The sequence below is a fragment of the Eucyclogobius newberryi genome, unplaced genomic scaffold (genome assembly GCF_026437365.1).
Source record: "Eucyclogobius newberryi isolate DKJ021-1_F unplaced genomic scaffold, fEucNew1.0.hap1 SCAF_11, whole genome shotgun sequence".
Lineage (NCBI taxonomy): Eukaryota > Metazoa > Chordata > Actinopteri > Gobiiformes > Gobiidae > Eucyclogobius > Eucyclogobius newberryi.
In genome coordinates, this window is record NW_027315735.1 from 23,878,817 (window position 1) to 23,894,184 (window position 15,368).

At 39.5% G+C, this 15,368-nt stretch overlaps 1 protein-coding gene across 1 annotated transcript; it reads left to right on the forward strand.

Annotated features, from left to right (window-relative positions):
* The first annotated feature begins 8,310 nt into the window (after positions 1-8,310).
* On the forward strand, positions 8,311-9,764 carry adra2db (adrenergic, alpha-2D-, receptor b). The gene has a single exon (XM_072439277.1). The coding sequence runs from the start codon at positions 8,490-8,492 to the stop codon at positions 9,762-9,764; it is 1,275 nt and encodes a 424-aa protein (XP_072295378.1). The 5' UTR covers positions 8,311-8,489.
* Positions 9,765-15,368: the final 5,604 nt, after the last annotated feature.

Sequence of the window (15,368 nt, forward strand, 5' to 3'; positions counted from 1 at the left end):
TGTTAAAAGGGGCAAAGAGATGGGGACATTTTATCAAAAGGGTGGATAGAATATGGAGATATGATAAAAGCGGGAGGAAAGGAAATGCCAGATCAGAGAAAGAGACAGACAGTGTGCATTATCCTAAAGAGAGAAGATGTTTGGTTTGTTTCCCTCCACCTCAAGGTTTGTCCTGTCATCCTTCATCACCAATATTCATCATAAATATAAATGGATTGCGTTGAACTGAGTGAATTTATTGATTCTCTTGCCTTGATGTGCTTTGAAGTGTTGAAGCTTTAAGTCAAATGGCATACATTTGAATTAATCATTTAACTATTTTTCAATTCAGGCCTTAGACAAACGCCTTGGATATGGCACAGGTTGACAACTCATAAAAGATTATATCACATGATTAGATAGATTAAAAAGAGCACAGATAGACACAGTGGATGAATAGATAGATAGATGAAGCCATTTAAAGTGTTTTATAGAATAGAATTAGCCTGCAAAATATTGTGGAATGTTTTTTGTATCACAGAGTGGAACTACAGGAACTAGAGACAGACTTTGGGGACTGTTTTAGCTCCTGCTCAGGGGTAGATAGTTTCCTGACAGACCAGAAACTTATGCATTTAGAACACTGCCTTTCATTTTGCATTAACTCTCAGACAATGAATATTTGGTTTTGGACTGATAATATAATTTTTAAATGCACACAACAGTTTAGCTCAGTTTATGGTTCAAAATGCAGCCCTCTGAAAAAAGTTTGCACACCCCTGGTTTAGTGTTCAATAGAAATAGAATGAAGTGGAAAATAAACATTTACCACCCCCACTTAATAAAATATTTAAATGTTCTACTCTATGCTAATGTTAAGTTAGACCCACTGTCAGTCACTGTTGCTGGTGGGCTGGGTGGATCCTCTGACTAAACAGGAGCTGGAACTGTGGAAACGCCTAATTTCAATATAAATCTTTGCAATGAGTTTGGCTGTATTAGTAAAACTCTTGTGACCAATGCACGTCATCAGGTAATCTGTTTAGTGAAATGTACAAAGAGTTTATTGTGCCATTTTTCTAATTAAAGCCAGTGCACAGACAGGGCACAGAGCTGTCGCGACACCTCTCAATGAGCCTCATTATAGAACAATATGGCTTGATTTACTCACTCACACTTAATTACCATCAAATCAGAACTAAATAAATTTTGAAGAGCCTATTTCCAAACTGTAAAGAAGTCACTACACAGCTAAACAATATCACGCTGGCAATGTCAAATAAATATATAGACATTCTTAACTATTCTAAAACTGCTATTTAGACACAATTACAATTGTTACAACATGTAAATAATTCTGCTGGACACAATAGCTCATTGTGCCAGTGTCCAAGCGCAGCCGCAGAGCAGGAGCCTGGGGAGAGGGTTAGAACCTGGTCAGATGGTCAGTCAGCACTAAGGCTACTGCAAAGTCCAGGAAGAGCCTGGCGCACCCGTCGATCAAGAGTGAGTTTTAACAATAAAAGCTTTGGTCGAGTTTTGTCTGGGACAATTATATAATTTTGCACCTCTAGGGAGAGGGCAGACGAGACTGGGTCCGTCGTTAAAGATATAAAAGCTCCACACATAAGGTGGAGGCGTTGACGAGAGAGTCGTCGTAAAAGATACATCCTCTAAGAACAGACGTGTGCAGAGGCAGATAGCGCGTTGATGTCTAGGGACGGAAAATAATCAATCTAAAAGTGATGTGCCCATCCCGGAGACAGCTGTCACACTGTCAATGTCAAATAAATATGGGAAAGAGTATCTGGAGAGTCTGCCAGTGTGGTCCAATAGATTTGGTTTTCCATCTGGCGGATCACTAAGCACCATCAAAATGTATGATTCATGTCAGCAAAATAGTTAAATTGAATGAAAAGAAATTAAGGTTTTGTGATTTCTGTCATGTCTTTGTGATTTTAATGTTTGTTTGTTTTTCCTGTTGTGTGAAGCATTTTTAATTACCTTGTGTACAAATTGTACTCTACAAATAAACTTGCCTTGCCAACTGTGCTCCTGTCTTTATTATAGAGACACTTTTTGAAGAACGCCTCATTTTCTTCGCTCTTTCAAAATAATACAAATTTCATTAGTTTGTCCAGATTTTATACAGACACCATGTTTTTATGGCCGCACTTTGCATCCGACTAATTTGAATGAAAATCTATGCAGAAGAATACATAGGGGATTATGCAAATAAACTACTTCAAGGAGACACTGTGTGACCATTTAAACTGTACTTTGATTGAAACACAGACTCTTTTTACCAAGCACCAAATGAAACATGATAAATCTGCCCTATCATTTATCTATAATTGTGACACTGCCCAACAGTTCAACCACCTGGAGAGGAATAACATAATTAAGGTTAAAACTTTGCTCTCATACTTTTTTTCTGGCATCTGACCTTCAGGGCTCCATTAACACTGTGGGACTTTCCTTTATCGTTATCGCTGCTGTTTTCGGACCAAAGTTGTGGAAACATCAAGTGGAAACCTCATTATTTGTTTGGGACACAACAAAGGTCATGTAACGTGTATTTGTCCGAACTTACTAAGGATTTTCTGACAGCTAGTAGGAGTGAGAAACTGTGAATCACGTGCCCCCAATACAGATATGCTCTCCCACTCATCAGTACATAGCACATACACATCCACGCCTAAAGGCAACACATAATTATGCACATTTGATGGAGAAATAACTACGAAGCATCCTTTGGTTCCACGTGCAAGTCCTGGAAATGTTTACTGTAACAAATCACCTGCAACTTCCAGTGATATTTCCTTCAGGCCTGAACCTCGGGCCATCTATTTCTAAAATGTTACATAATGCGATTGGCAGTGCTTTCAGCTCAAATATCCAACCTCCTCAGAAAAATGTAAGAGGATTCAGAATGTAACCCCGGGACCGCTCTGTGTGGCTGCTGGCTTTCTACCAAAGTTGCATGCTCCTGTTTAGAGAATAAAGGTGCATTGTGTGCCAAAGTACACCTTGAATCATGGAGAAGAGAGAAGAGGACTTGACTATCTGTGAGGAAAGCTGGTCATGAAGTGGAGTCTTTGTGAATGATTGATGTGCAGACAGGAATAAATAATCCAATAAAAGTCAGCTTCAAATTTATTCGGGTTGTTGGAGCCGTTAAATAAAGAAAATTCCATGTTTTTGTTAAAGAAATACTTATTTATTTATTTGACTTGACTGAAAAAGGCTTGAAAGAGTACATCTGAATACACTTTCACATCCATCAGGCACTCCCCAAATAAATGTAATCTATAACCATGTCTCAAGTGACAAAGAATGAGGGCCGGCTTCAGTACAATAGGCCCCCTGCCAGTTCACTTTTACCTCCAGGCGCTGCTGAATTCAAATGTGCACTTTGGAAAGTTCAAGTCTATGCATGGCTTTATATACAGAGGTTAGACACTGAAAATACTTCTGAATCATAGTGGGAGCCAGTGGAGAGAGCACAAAACTGGTAAATGTGACTGTTCTCGAAAAGTTTGTGAGCAGAGCAGCAGCATTTTGGCCCAGCCACAGGCGATACAGAGTGAACTCATGGTTTACACCAACACAAAGCTGTGCAATAATCCATTTGAGAACTGATAATGGCATGTTACTTCAGTCTGGAAGTAAAGCGCTTAACTTAACCAAAAAATAAAGCTGAAAAAGACAGCTTTTTACAACTTACTGACAAGCTGATCTATTTGTTAAATTAAACACAGTCATCAAATTTCACTCCCACATTTTTAGGACTGGTTGACACTAACTATTTTTTAATGCTTTAGAATAAGGTTAGGGTATTGCAAAACCACATAATAAACTACAAATTAAAGGCATCTGTTATAAGCAAATTATAAGCATGTTTATTAAGGAATTGAACATAACTCATGTATCACTTGGCTCGTGATAGAAGTACAATACAGATGATTAATATACTTACAAATGTAATTTACATGGGTTATAGACAACGTGTTAATGGCTCATTAACAACTTCTAAGGTATTATAAATAGTCTACACATGCTATTACATTTCTCATATAAGGGCTTATGAACAACTAATGCCTTATAAATCCTTTACAAAGGAACCTTACTGAAAACACTAGCCCTGTTTCTAATACATCCATCTGAATAAAAGGAAAGTGCAGGAATAGGTTAAGCTGGTATCTTTGGTGAATAAAAAACACAGACAGAATCATTCAGTCCATCTCTCAAACTTAAATAACTTTCATCTTTTCTTGCAAGAACTCCCCATCAATCTGACGAGGGAGGAACATCCTTTCTCAGCCTTGGCCCGAGAGCTGATGGCGCTGGATATTTTCCCTGACAGAAAACCATCAGGGCACCCTCGGGATCCTGACGAGAAGAAGAGCTGAGATCCTTCAAGAGAAATTCAGAATGCTTTTCTCACAGCGGGGATGTGAAGAAGAACAGGAAATAACAGATAATTGAACAGAACAAGGAAGCCGCTAAATTGAATATGGTAATGCTCTAAAGAAAACTAATTGTGGCTTCTTTATACATTTCACACGGTACTCCTCCTACTTATTATGAGCCTATGAAAGATATCGCCTGTTCTCACAAGACGAGGTGTAAAGAGTTTCACATTTTGCCATCATTTTGAGAGTGTAAATTAGATAATGAAGAAATTGGTTAATCCTTGCTATTCATCTGGGTCCATTAGGTGCAATCACATTATCAACAGGAAGCACATCAGACTAAAACAAGTCTTCAGGTCACCTCAGGCAAAAGCATGTAATCGCTGGTCTGTTTTATTACAGCTTCTCCATTAGTATAAATCAACATCATTCGTTGCAGAAGACAGTAGGATTTTTTTTTTTTCACCTTTAGTGACTTTCAGTAGGTTTCTAAGGCTAAAAATGCAAGAAAAATACATGTACTAAATCCTAATTGATAGTAAACGTGCTATATCTGGCTTGTAGCTTATTCCTGACCTGATTCTATAAAATCTTTGTTAACTTTTGTTGGCCAAATTCTAATAACACTCTGTTCTGGTTGGAAATCTGTCCAACTGCTTTGTGAAAAACAGATGCAGATGCTAATTGCCTCAATGCTAAATCATGCACACCCAGAGTTTCTCATTTGTTATAATTATTTCCGGTTACTCTCTGTCGATTTGTGTCTCTGACTTCTGCTGCTTGGAGTCATCGTCGCCCATAGAACGTGGTAGGAGAATGTATCGAGAACGTTGAACAAAGCAGAAAAGCTCTTCCGTCTCCTTGTCCAAATACCGGATGATTTGCCTCGCTGTGGCCTCTAAAGCATCGGCGCTGGCATCCCTCACAAACCAGCACATCCACAAACCTCCAGCAGATGAAATTTACTTTATAGATGGATGTTTGACTCTCTCGGTGTGTCTCTGAGTTACAACAATGAGCTGGTGTGAAAGTGAAGACATAGCCCTATTTATTAGTTAGCTACAGTGTATAATTCATATTTTCCAAGGCATGATTTATATCCAGTGGTGGAAAGTAAGTAAATGTACTGGTTAGGTATCTGTGCAATACTTTTTAATTTTCCTTTTCTGCATTTGAGAGTAGGTATTTGTACTTTCGACTTCACAATAAAGTTTAATATCTTAAAGCACGTTTCTGGAGACGAAAAACTGTTTTAAGACATTGCTTTAAATTTGATAAAACAAAAATTGGCTGCATGGAAATAGTTCTCAATAGTTCTCAAAATTACTTGACTATTTTTTACTCTTTAAGTAAGTGTATATTATGTTATTAATTTTTTTACGCGATTAGTTTTTTTTTGCTCCTTTATCTGTATTTTTTCTTTAAAAAATTACATCAAATTAGCACTTACAGCAATTACTTCTCCCACTGTCCCTTAAATTACTACAAAAAAATCTTATCTTCAGTTATCTGTAGTTGTCTGTGTTCAGTTGTGCAGATACTCTCATTACATAATCTAAACCAATTTATTGCACTGTAGATTAGACGATTAAACATAATGACTTAATTCACAGCAAGATGTAAACACTGCACCAGTTATGGCCTTGACTGCCTATTAAACTCAGTGGAATGTAGGTTTGACAAGAAGCATGTGTTTATGTGGCTGCCTCTGCTGATAAATATGTGTTGCTTTAAAAACCAGTCACATCTCTCTTGAAGCAGGTTACATAAGTGGACCTGCAGCCATCACTCTCAGTAACAGCACCTCGCACTTCCACTGTACAGAGGACCACACTGATGCTGCCGGCTGATAAAGTGGAACCAAAGAGACGAGATATAATGCCCTTCAAATAGATAGATTCAGGGCACAGGGATCCACATATATCTATTCAACAGCCAATAGATGGATGTGTTTTCACTCAGAGCTTTTAATTGGCCTCCTAAAGTTCAGAGTACATCTCCTGCTGTGTCAACCCTCCTCTTCAATTAGTGGCTCTGATGCATGTGTCAACTTCAGATATAGGATTTGTTGCACTGCCATACAACTCTTGAATGTAAAATGTATATGTTTTTGTATGATTATGTACATTGATAGGGATAGGACATTTTTGGATCGTGTCACGTGGTGATTTAGCACGTTTTACACCAGATGCCCTCCCTTTTGCTACCAGCCACATTGGAGTAACTAAGTATCTCATCGATCAGAACCGCGTCTAACTGTGTCTGTCATGCAACCAAGTTATATGTCGGTGTAATCCCTCATTGGTCCAGGAGTGTTCCATTGTAAAAAAAGATTCAGTTGTTGTCATCTGGACTCACGAGGGATGAATTGAGAATGACTCTCGAATGAGGGTCGAAACGTTACATTTTTTCCTAAAAAAAAACAGAGTCCAGATGACTACAACTGAATCTTTTTCTACAACCTAGTTATATATTTACAATGTCTTTCTAGACAGAAGTACACAAGTCCGAACTCACTTCAGGCTAAAAACGACAGTTGTGGGTATGATAGTAGTTATATTTCTACACAAATGTGTTGCCCCTGTATCATGATTCCTGACCATAGATCTAACAAATTCAGTGTTTATCTGGAACCAAAATGTCCATGGGCAAAAACACATTAGGTTTTCTGGAAATCTCGTGCAAGGAGTTGATATGGTCCACAGTGTGGGTGATGACAGCAGAGGTGAACCGTGTTAGCGCTGCAGGTGGGAGCAGAGAAGCAGCTCAGGGCCCACTCAAAAAATAAAATACAGAGAAAGAGACAGAGTTACAGAGATTTGGCTGCTCACTCACCACATGGAACTGCAAACTAAGATTTAAGGTTAAGGTATACTTTATTGTCTCCTTAGGGAAATTTGTCCTCTGCATTTTATGCACTCTGTAACTTCAGACAAAGCAATAGCATCTCTAATCAGGTCATTAAATTAATCCCTCATGCATTGAACCAATTACAGTTTTTATTGTGCAAAATACCTTAGAGTCTCGTCTCTCCACAGATCTGACAAATAACTTTGCCTGGTGGCGTCACCTGAATGTACCTCAAAACCCCTGTCATGGACACAATAAATGATACCTCTGGAATGTACTTTTGGCGGCAGGAAACAAGGCCATCACAAAGAAAGGCACAAATCACACAAAGTATCAAGGGCTGTACAGACGTCAGACAAATGGAAAAAAATACATTCAATTTTGGACCAAATAGGACTTTTATTTTAAATTAATTGTGCTGTGATTTTGTTTCTTGTTACTTGTTACTTGTTTCTTGTGTTCTTATTTAGATTTTTGCTCTCTGGTTATGTTCTGTATTGTGCGTTGTTTTGTGTTTATTATTTTTAAAACATTGAATTTTTTTTAAATTAAATAAATTAAAAGAAAGAAGACAATTGTTAGGATATTCCTATGAATGGATATAAATGTATACTGTGGAACATTCCAGGCTTAATTGAGACATGACGGTGGCTGCGCAGAAAAAAATAGCCAGCCAACTCAAATGATGATTATATGAATTAGACAGTTAAAGCCAGTCATGATTTCAGACAAGTATTAAACTGTGCATATTTTATAACACGGAGAATGCTGTTATTTTGTTCGAATTTCTGCTGCATAAAAAAAAAAAAAAAAAAACCGGATGGAAAAAACCTGAATATTCACTCCAAGTAAAAGATGTAAATAACTGAAACCCGGCTGCACAGCCCCTTCTCCCTCTGCTCTCTCTCTGTGTAAGTTTGGAGAGGGGCTGGTCCTGGGAGTGATGTCACTTGGATCCTGCGTGCGCTCTGAGCAGCTTTGCGCATCACTCCGCACAGACACTCTCTGCGGCTTTACGCGCGTCCCGGACCATCACGCGCGCTCTGTGCTATGATCTCTACTACAACATTGGAGTACATCATGGGAACTTTTTGTGGAGTTATGTTGAATCACCAGCGCTTTCTGCCAGACTGGAGCGTGGTGCGTGATCCAACCCAATAGTCCAGTGCGCAATCCACTGTCGAGAGTAGTGGTCAAGGGAGCACGAACTGCCAAAATGAAGCACATGGACACTTCGAAGACAGAATGGATTTGACCCAAGTGACTGTGCTGCGTGAGAACGGGTCGAGTGATGAGAACAGCACGGACGCGCCGCTCTCTTTCCCGCACACGGAGGTGGTGGCCGCGCTTATCATCCTGGTGGTGATCGTGATCATACTGCTCACCATTGTGGGCAACGTTCTGGTGATTGTGGCTGTGCTCACGAGCCGGGCTCTGCGCGCGCCACAGAACCTCTTCCTTGTGTCTTTGGCGTCAGCGGACATCCTGGTGGCCACACTGGTCATCCCGTTTTCACTGGCCAATGAGGTCATGGGCTACTGGTACTTCGGAAGCACCTGGTGCGCATTTTACCTGGCGTTAGATGTGTTGTTTTGCACCTCATCGATCGTGCACCTGTGCGCCATAAGTTTGGATCGCTACTGGTCAGTCACAAAGGCGGTCAGCTACAACTTGAAGCGCACACCAAAGCGCATCAAATCCATGATCGCAGTGGTTTGGCTCATCTCTGCGGTCATCTCTTTCCCTCCTCTCCTCATGACCAAGCACGATGAGCGCGAGTGCCTCCTCAATGATGAGACCTGGTACATTCTCTCCTCGTGCCTCGTGTCCTTCTTCGCCCCGGGGCTCATCATGATTCTAGTTTACTGTAAAATCTACAAAGTTGCAAAGCAGCGCTCCTCCACTGTGTTCGTGGCTAAAAACGGCCTGGAGAGACAGCCTTCTCAGTCAGAGACATGTTTCGTTACAAATAAAGACCGTTTCGAGACCGAGAGTCCCAGCAGTCAGAGCTCGGGGAGTCATCAGCAGAGACGCGGGGAGCTGGATGACATTGACCTGGAGGAGAGCTGCTCCCAGTCGGATCCTAAACCTCGCAGCAACCGCTTCACTAAACGGAGGAAGGTGGAGGGCGCGAACTGCTGCCCTCCTCAGAACTGCCGCCTCTCGTGGGCGTCATCCCGGGCCTTACAGACGCACCCCGAGCAGCAGAAAAACCCCGGCGCGCGGCAGCAGCTCGCCGCCGTGAACAAGACCAAAGTGGCCCAGATGCGGGAGAAGCGCTTCACCTTCGTGCTGGCGGTGGTCATGGGGGTGTTCGTGTTGTGCTGGTTCCCCTTTTTCTTCACCTACAGCCTCCACGCCGTCTGCAGAGACAGCTGCTACATACCTGGCGCGCTCTTCAACCTCTTCTTTTGGATTGGCTACTGCAACAGCTCCGTGAATCCAATTATATACACTATTTTTAACAGGGATTTTAGGAAAGCGTTCAAGAAAATTATCTGCAGAACTAAACGCACATGAAAACAGGTCACAAGACAAGTCCGGAGCGCTTGTCACGTCATTAATCCGGAGAGAATGTATGTATCACGACTGCAGCCCCCTTCCAAATCATGTCAATGTATAGCCTAATATTACTGACTAAGTGTTGTAAAGATCTAAATGTCTAAATGAATAAATGTGCAGGTGAGTACCACTGGGACATGTTTATGTTTGACCATAAAAATGTCATAAATCTCAGATGAGATGTAGGCCATTTCAGTCCTCCTGCAAATGTACACTGCAACAACTATCTGAAAAGTTGGAAATAATGTGCTGTGAATCCCTCTGTGCTTGTCTGCAGTGAGTGATGCAGTCACCAAGAGCCGATTTGGTTCACACAAGCTGTATCTAATCTGTTCGACAGACTTAAACAAGCAGGAACAAGAGCCAAATAAGGCTGCTGCAATAGATAACACATGCAGACTACATTTAAAAATATGTAGCCACTTTAAAAATGAATCATATATATATTAAATAAATATTGCTATTTCATTTTTCTAAAGGCTATGTGCCATATCATTTTCAACACTAAAATATTGTGTGGTGGCAAATTCACTTTCACTTTCAATTCTCGATTTATTAAGCCATTTTAATTCATGTTGTGTTTATCTACTGCTTGATTTAATCCTTCAGATAAATGTTTAATCCTGATTCCATCTAAATTTAGTCCTCAAGATTTGGACAAGCTCTTTGTGACTTAAAAAACAGCTACTTTTGAGGTCTGAGTGAAATATTCAACAATTACTAGGTTTATGGAATAGTCTGTTTAATGTGTGATACTATAAACAAATATTTTCAACATTAGAGTGAGAAAAAGCATGTTTAAAACTCCTTATCAGAGAACAGCCAAACATAAGACCATAATCGCACCCTCCGCTCTCACTACCAGCTCTGTGCAGAACAGTGTCCAGTGTTCCGCTGTGTGTGCAACATCTATGAGGTATCAGACAGATGTTTGATTTCAATTTGTACCTCACAATACGGCGCGTGTCCTCTCTTGCATTCCTGATATTGCCTTCATTCCTTCCATCAATTCCATCATACCTTTTGCGATATAGTTCGAAATTGCCACTGTCCGACCGGCTCTATTTTGAAAACACTATTGCTCTCGACTGTTATTGCACCAATTGCATGTCATCATCCACAGAGATAATATACTAAAGCTTGTGTTTTGTGTTTTGAGAGGAACAGGCTGTTATTGCAGGAGGCATCTTGTGGCGTCCCAATTTATTTCAGCATCTTACTGATTTGAACATATCGACCACTTTCCCCCTAAAAACTGTCTGGTTTTAACCTTTTTTCTAACTTTTTTCATGTTAAAGCTGGTACCTGAGAAAGTATACGTCTGACTAACTAGTTTTGATCTCACAAACCCTTTATCAAAAAGCTAGTATTCACATGCATGACTTTTTTGGGATACATGCTTTTTCAGAAACAAGGTGGACCACCTTTACACAGCCAATCAGCTTTCATCTTAATGTGCCATAAAGTGATACACAAGTTTACAATATATCGAATGCTTTCATCTGTTTTAATCAGACACTGTGCTTGTGATTATTGTCACAAAGTTCTTATTTTACAACACACTTGAGCAAACTTGGGTTATTCAGCTTTAATCGGTGTTCAACAGTTTAGCAGCAGCTCTGGCATTTGTTTCCCACAAAATATGCATATATAAATATGCAATATACAGACACGATTCCTTCATTTTCTCATCGTATTCGTTGCAGTATAAGATAGAAATGTTTACAGTAAACCTAATACTGTCTTCAGGCAGGACGCCTAATCTACCTTCCTGACTGTAAGAAAGTGTGTTTGTGTGTATCAGAAACATTTCATTTCTGTGGCTTTACATCAAGAAATGTGGCGATTGGAGAAAAGATTAATAGCAAGTATATTAATTACTTTTTTTTTAAACATCTAAACTGTAATGATAAAGAGTTGTGTGGTTGTACTGGACAGAAAACAGATGGAATGTCAGATATTTTGTAAAACGGAGTCTCTGGGGAAAAGAGAGTGTAGCTGACCCACTCTATTTCACACTATTGTCTGTTTATGCAGCGTCCCTGGTTAAATACAGTATTTATATCCCTTCTGGAATGTCTCAAAACACTTCTGCACCTCACTGGCCTCTGACCAAAGATAATCACCTTTTTACATGAAAGCAGTCATCTCAAAAGGAATTTCTAACATGAAAAGTTGAGCAATATTAATGAGAAATGTGTTAAAATGTCACCAAGGGATGGCGACTGTGAGAGGTGCATGCATTTTATGCAAGAGCAGGATCAAAAGAGGAGCTTTAGCACTAAACCAATGATTTAAAACCTCCTATTGAAACAAATGAAACAAACCCACAGCAGTCTATATAGTATATACACATGCATAGTGTGACAGATTCTTTACTTTGCCTAATTCTATAGAATGCCCATAGGCAAAGTTTAATATTGATTCATTTATTTTGCCTGGCTGTTTCAGACATCCTGTAGCAGTAATTCTGTGTTGTCCAGGTCAAAGCCGAGAATCCTCACTTATATTTCAATACAAATGTACAAAAATACCAAGTTTTAAACAACACTGTAAATACAAATACAAACTTAGTTGGTCAAATCAAGGAACCTTTACTTAAAAACTGTCCAAGATATTAGTGAAACATTAGTAACCTTTACTTTTCAACACAATATGTGCAATAATGTTCACCTTACTTGGAATAGTTGATTTAACTTTTCTCAAAATGGTTTAGGAACCCTGAAGAGTACAATGTCACTTTGTTATTAAATAAATCTTCCACTTAAGTTTACTCATAATAGCTGTGTAAGCTTGATTTTGGACACGGACAAGCTCAGTTGAGTTGGCCCTAAACTGAAATACATCGGAACAAATCCAGTTTGAATGATGCAGCCTCTGCAGTGGGATTTACAAGTTTTGTCTTCAAAAAGTCACCTGGTAAGTAAATTACATATTTACTGAAATATTTAAATAATTGAATAATTGCACAACCATATTTTAAGAAGGTGTGTTTGAATGTTCGAAATAGCTATATACTGTCTACAAAACAGTTGTATTGTTACAAATATTGAATTATTTGACATTGTGTTTTGTGAACAGTGCAGTGAGTGATTGATTAAATTATAGTTAAAGTGACAGTGTTTAAGAAGTGTTCACGGGTCCAACGGCAGAGGGAAAGAAACTGTTCTTGTGGCGGGAAGATCTGGTCCGGACTTTAGCCTCCTGCCTGAGGGGAGTGGCCTCCTGCCTGAGGGGCGTGGTCTCCTACCTGAGGGGAGTGGCCTCCTGCCTGAGGGGAGTGGCTCAAATAGTCCATGTCCAGGGTGAGAATGGTCGGCTGTGATCCGACCGGTTTGACCAGTTCGACCAGTGTGAGCAGGCAACAATTGTGCATTTCAAAATCTGACCTATGTGTTAAGGTAGTGAAGCCAGAACTAAACTCAGACCATCTCTCACACAGGAAGGCTAAGATTTAGACTAAATACAAGTCTGTCCCAGTCCTGTCCCAGTCCTCTCCAAGTCCTGTCTCAGTCCTGTCCCAGTCCTGTCCTAGTCTTGTAAGTTCAAAACTCTGCTCTACATCAGATGCAACAGTAAAACAGTCTTTGTGACTGTATTTAAGTGTTCTGGTTTCTCTGTGATGGTTCAGGGGAAATTCACTTTGGTCACTGTCAGAAGAGTCCTGGACCTCCAGCCTCTGACCTGCTGCTGCTGTGTGGACATGACTTCTGATGAAGACTCTCTATAGGATCTCATCTATGCTCTGGACACTAGACCTGGAGTCATACAGTAATGACCTGCACATAAACACAAGCTCGTCTGAGCTCAGAGCAACTTTTCTGTACAGACTCTGGTGTGTGATCCTCATCTGTCTTATGTCCGATCATTTGTTTATTAATGTGGACTAAAACAGTATTGTTTGACTATCTGGTGATTTATAAAAATAAAGATCTTTATGCAGGTGACATTGTTTTTTTCATTATTGTAATGGAAGTATAAGTTTAAAAAGTTTTTAAATAGTAATGAATGAAATAAATAAGAGAAAAGTGACGATATGTAACCTTTACAGGAGATACAGGAGAATGATAAAGTGTGCATTACCAATACACAACTTTATCCAATATAAGAGTAAAGGGAGGTCAACCATTAAGTTACTTGATTTAGTTAAAGCAATAAGTGTACAATGGCCTTTAATGGGATAACGTATGTGCTTATCCTTTACTTATTTATTTTCATGTTTATAGAATGCCTGATTTTCAACTTTGCCTGCAACATATATGTTTCATTTTGTAAAAGCTCTTGTAAAAGCTTCACACTGAACTGAAAAAATTAAGTTACAAAATACAAAAGAAAACAACAGTCACAGATGTATTTTAGACCAGAAACAGCATCTATATCGCTTTAGTAGGAATCAAGTTAAAGATCAGATCACTCACAGAAGTTTAAACCATATTAAAACTTTCACAGACTCCTGCTCATTATAGACATTACAGGCCATTTGCTCCTGCATGTTATAGTTTTGTAGCAGGCTGATTACAACTCAACAAAACCGGCAACTCCCTCGGCAAATCGTACTTCCCGATTCAATTATCTTTCTAATCAGCCGCTCAGTTGCAGCAGAATGCCACACAATGCTTTTAATTCGCTCCAGAGTCTCTTTTACTTTTCAGTCACATGTGATGCACTTGCAGTTTTGGTGCCAAAGAGGTAAGATGCTGGAAAAGTCTCTTCACGTGACACTGTGAAACTGACATTGTGGACATTGGCGTACAGGCTGAGGCTTTCAGACCTGGATAAATACAAAAGCTTCAACCAGAAGGGCATCTAATGTCAAACCTTTGCAAAGAAACACACATTGCTGTGGAAGACTGTCCGAAAATACAGGAAATACGTAAAGAGATATAGTTGAACGGATATTTGCCCAAAAACAACTAGGATTGCATCACGGTGTTTTGACATATTTCTTGGTCCTTTTACTGGTTTAATACAAATAGACTTGAACAAAACCAACCAAAACTATAACTGAATAGCTTTAGAAACAGAAGAGAACACAAATGTAGAAGGAAGACACTCACATAATTGATACACTGAATTTATTGAATAAAATGCGGCTACAAATCCAAATAATAACAGTATTTTGAAGTGCAGGGTATTAACCTGGAGAACCATCTGACCAAAGATGCTGTAAATGTCTTCTCTTCCTGGTAACTCCGAGTGGTGTAAGCGTGTTGGGTCAGAGTGCGCCGTCAATGCTGCTTAGGGCCAGGGGTGTTTGTCCGAAACAAAGGACACGGTCGGGATAAATGTTGCACATTGGCCCTCTAAGTAGCACAAAATGAAGTGAGCAGTTCCTTATTGTTCTCTGTAATAATTGTTTTTATTTTTTCCTCTTTTTCCCCACGATAATTGATCAATCACAATTTTTCTATTTTATTTGATTTTGCCAAATGAAAATAAATACAACGGCTTTCAAAATTAATGTTCTAACCATAAACAATACAAATCCCCTTTAATTCTTTATTTAGCACACAAAACAAAACAAGGTATAATAAGTGCTCAATCGGATGCGATAAAACATAA